General features: G+C 34.5%; 1 protein-coding gene across 1 annotated transcript; it reads right to left on the bottom strand.

The window, feature by feature from the left end:
* Window positions 1-937: 937 nt before the first annotated feature.
* LOC119637201 (neprilysin-2-like) lies at window positions 938-2,875 on the bottom strand. The gene has a single exon (XM_038033053.1). The coding sequence runs from the start codon at window positions 2,840-2,842 to the stop codon at window positions 938-940; it is 1,905 nt and encodes a 634-aa protein (XP_037888981.1). The 5' UTR covers window positions 2,843-2,875.
* Between the last annotated feature and the right edge of the window lie 1,141 nt (window positions 2,876-4,016).

Here is a 4,016-nt window from a genome sequence, read left to right as displayed (position 1 = left end):
GAAGCCGGTATATGCGGATAAATAAATACATTAACCCAGCTCGCTGTTCTTAAGATCCTTTTTGTGTACTTTAGTAATAAAAAGCGTTTAATTTTTTCTTTCCGTGTATTACATTTTATTGTAAATTTTCTTACATTAATTTAAAACTAGAAAAGCCTCGTGCGAGCTTTATTTACTTCAAAATCTTTCTTTCGTCAGTTCAGTGACAAGCAATCGTACTTTGTCATAATTACAGGCAAGGGGCATCGTAGACTTGGTAGGCATTCCTAGTAGACTTTGTTCGCGTAGTATGGCTCCCCTTGACCATAAAAGATTGACCATTATTTATAGAAAAAAAAAAAATTGCAGTATACTTGTCTCAACAACATGATGAACACGTTTCAACTGAAATTTCATAGCACAACCAGACTAAATGCGGGAATTTTAGTGGCCAATAAAACCCCTAAGCACGAATTGTGCCGTATGAGTGAACATATCTGTGCCATGAAAATTCTCACCTTTTATTTAGGGCCTTTGCATTGCAGCTATTGCTTGATTGAATAAATGCGCTCCCAATTCGATTCGAAAGTAGTCATCAAGCATGACATGATAATGTTCGCCTAAGAAAAAAAGAAGAACAATTTTGTCTAAACGAAGCTACCGACATGAACTGTCGGTTTTCGTGCATATAACAAGAACACCAATATTTGCTTGTTAAGAGGTAACTCGAAAAGGTAACTTGAAACACATTTCTGGGAATGCATTTACTGTAAAAACCATCTATCTTCATCGCCATGGATTCGTGCCCATGAATGGTAGGGTAGGTGTGGTATATGGTTTGTAAGATACAAAAAAATTAATTTTAATAATAATTTATTATCTTTTTATCAAAAAAAAAAAATCTTTTATAAATTATATTTACATAAATTAAAAATTAAAAGTTAATATTATTTGAATTTCACCTCCGCCACAACTGACAAGTTTTCTCACGACGCATTTTGCTCCCTCGTGGACAAAAATAAACGGTCGAGAATTCGTCCAAATGTTTTAGGGCATCGCGTACACGATCGCGGTCTAAGCCATGCTCTTTCGTATCAACCAAAGTATTCGATACTGGACCACAGAAAAATTGTGAAAAATTTAAGAAAAATACTTTCTCTAAGCCATATGGTCGACCATGCATATAACGGATTTGTCCGTGTGCTTCTGGATGAATCTTAAAATAAGTTTCATAAGCCAAACGTAAACCGCTGACGTCGGCAATTTTTTCATCGATTATTGTAGGATTTAGATAACGTAGACAATGCATTTTCCTACCGAAACGTGTATTATTTGCTAAGCCTTCAAATTGAGGATTATTTAAATTGCCATTGTAATCCACTCCCAAGCCAGTGTAATCAAAGCCATGTATAATTTCGTGAGCCAAGAGAAAACCCAAAGAGGAGTATTTAAATATGTCATCCAACTCGGGATGATAAATGGGCAATTGTAGCGAGGTTACCGGTACTATGACCACATTGGCTCTTTGCACAAAATACGGTGATGAACTAAATCCGATTTCTGATCCCTCTAAGTAAAAAAACTCATCAACATCTCTGGGTATTCTATAATTTAAACGCTTATGCATTGTCTGAGTATTGAATTTCAATAATTTTAAATGATTTCCATAAAAGTCAAAAGGATTCATCGCTAAATCTTTATAAAAGACATTCAGTTTTTCTTCGGTATTTACTCGGGGCAGATTGCCTATCTTTAGCTGTATATTTGATAATTTATTTAATAGAAATTGCAATTGTTCATAGTCAAAGTTATTGGTATTGTTTTTCAAAGAATCGGAGAAATGATTAATTAATTGTTGGAACATTTTATGAATTTCTTCCATTTCCGTTACTAATTCTGGATGCATTTGCTCGAACAGCCAATGCATCGCATAAGGCATTAGAGTTCGAGTGCTGCCGGCGCAATCTTCCAATGTAAAATTTGGCGGACCTTCAACATTTAAATGCCATAAAAAGCATATTTCAAGATATTTGCTTATAAATCTTGGCTCATATTCATTGATTAGCTTAAACACTTTCTGCAAATAGGGTTTATTTTGTATCGATATTTCCATTTCAGGATTCAATTGATCGATTAATAATTCTAAATAACGCTTTAGCCAAGGCATTGGTAAATCTTTTACTTTTATCAATATGTTCCCTTCAGGGTCGTCTAAAAGATCGAGACGTTTTAAACGGAATTCAAATGCACTGATTTGATCCCATAGTTCTTTAAAGCTTTTACGATGCATTGGCCTTCGCAAAGTTTGGATTAACAGTTTTAAGTCATCGTAATCTGTTAGATGAAAGCCACCGTTTTTTACCGGTTTATCGAGATCAATTATTGTAGCGGTAGCATCATCGTTTCTCTGTAAAGTGATCTCCTCCATAAAAATGCCATTTAAACCGTATTTACGCATTACCGCCAAAGCTCTTAGCCAATCAAATTTTACTTCTAGTCTTCGCCTATGATACGACCAATTTAAATTTAAATTTTCATAAAAATTTAGCCGTCTCAGATACTCCAACGGTTCATAAATATCCAGATTTCGACAAGATAAAAAGTAATCGTGAGCCTTTAATACGAAACTTGGCTTATCTTCACGATTCATAAACTTGAAATAGCGGGCTATCTCCTTGTTCGTAAAGTAATCCACAAGAGAGATGGCTTCGTGATATTTATTTTCGACCGCATGAAATATCCCCCATTTCCCGCACGCGTATTGATAATAATCTTCGCAGGGATCACTATCGGCATCCATTGAACTTAGCAGCATTTTCTCTATTTTATGATTGGCTGACTCTTTCAAAGCGTGCGCTCGCATTTGTTTTGCAATTTTCAAAATAAGGAACGCGTGGAAGAGGACTTTCGCAATCCATCCTAAATACATATTTTGTTTCTTTTTTGTTTTTTTTGTTTTTTTTCACTTTAAAATCAAATTTACGGTTAATTAATCGGGTTTGGCTTTAGTTGCATTTAACTGCTTACTGGTATCGTTTCAGAAAATACACTGCAAACATGAATTGATTTCAATAATTTGCAAATGCAAATTACAAAACGACACCAAATACCCTACGCTTGACATAAAAGAGCGATTACAACGACTATGTGAGGCGGCGAACCTTGGATATAAATTCATAGCAAAAATAATTAGATGCTTTTTTTCCTCTGATTGTAAGTTTTTCAATCCACTGATCGATAGTTGTCGACTTGTAGCGCATATTTATAGGATTTCGGGTAAATTATTCGAATAGATTTTAGATCGATTCGTTCGATCGTTTAGATTATTAACGATATTAATATTTTCCTATTCAATACTTTAGCTATATAATAGGTGTCAATGCAAGATTATCACGCTTGCTTTCCACTTTGCTCTATAGATTTTAAACGAAAAATACATGTCACGAATTTCAATTTCATATTGCAAATGCTTACAAGAACTCAAACAGCAGACGAACAAATGTTCGGGCACTCGAGCAGAGTAAACACAAATTAAAACTAATACGAGCGCTTTTCAGGAGTTCCAAGCTGAGTGAAAGTGTCCCGACCTTGGGGTTTTATGAGTGAAACAAACGCCGGTTATTAATCGAGCTGAAAGCAAATTAAGTGAGGAAGAGTGCCTTAGCTCCGTGGTAAACTTGAAGAACACTCTCATTTAATTTTTACGGCTTTTTGATGTGTTTCGCGAATTTTACTGTAAAGCTTTTATGCCTTATCGGCATAAATTATCAGCTGCGTGTGTCGGGGTATGCGAGGGTCTGTGTCTGAAGTCAAATAGCAAGTAAATAAAATTAAGACCGAAGTAAAGGGGTTTTCTATTTTTATTTTTATATGTTTGTACGTAAACTTAATGATAACAACATCAGCATCAATTCTGAGTTACTTATGAACTTAAATTCATTAAAAAAAAAAAAAAAAAAAAAAAGAGAAAAATTCACAAAAAAGAAAAAGTGATTATACGCACACCGATGCAACTATAAAAAAAGCAATCTTGACAT

Source organism: Glossina fuscipes, unplaced genomic scaffold (genome assembly GCF_014805625.2).
Source record: "Glossina fuscipes isolate IAEA_lab_2018 unplaced genomic scaffold, Yale_Gfus_2 43, whole genome shotgun sequence".
Lineage (NCBI taxonomy): Eukaryota > Metazoa > Arthropoda > Insecta > Diptera > Glossinidae > Glossina > Glossina fuscipes.
The sequence above is the reverse complement of the archived record's forward strand: the minus strand, read 5'-3'. Positions and strand labels throughout refer to the sequence as shown.

Excerpts from the sequence above, each read along its gene's own strand:
- LOC119637201 (XM_038033053.1), bottom strand. The coding sequence starts at position 2,842 with ATGCGAGCGCACGCTTTGAAAGAGTCAGCCAATCATAAAATAGAGAAA.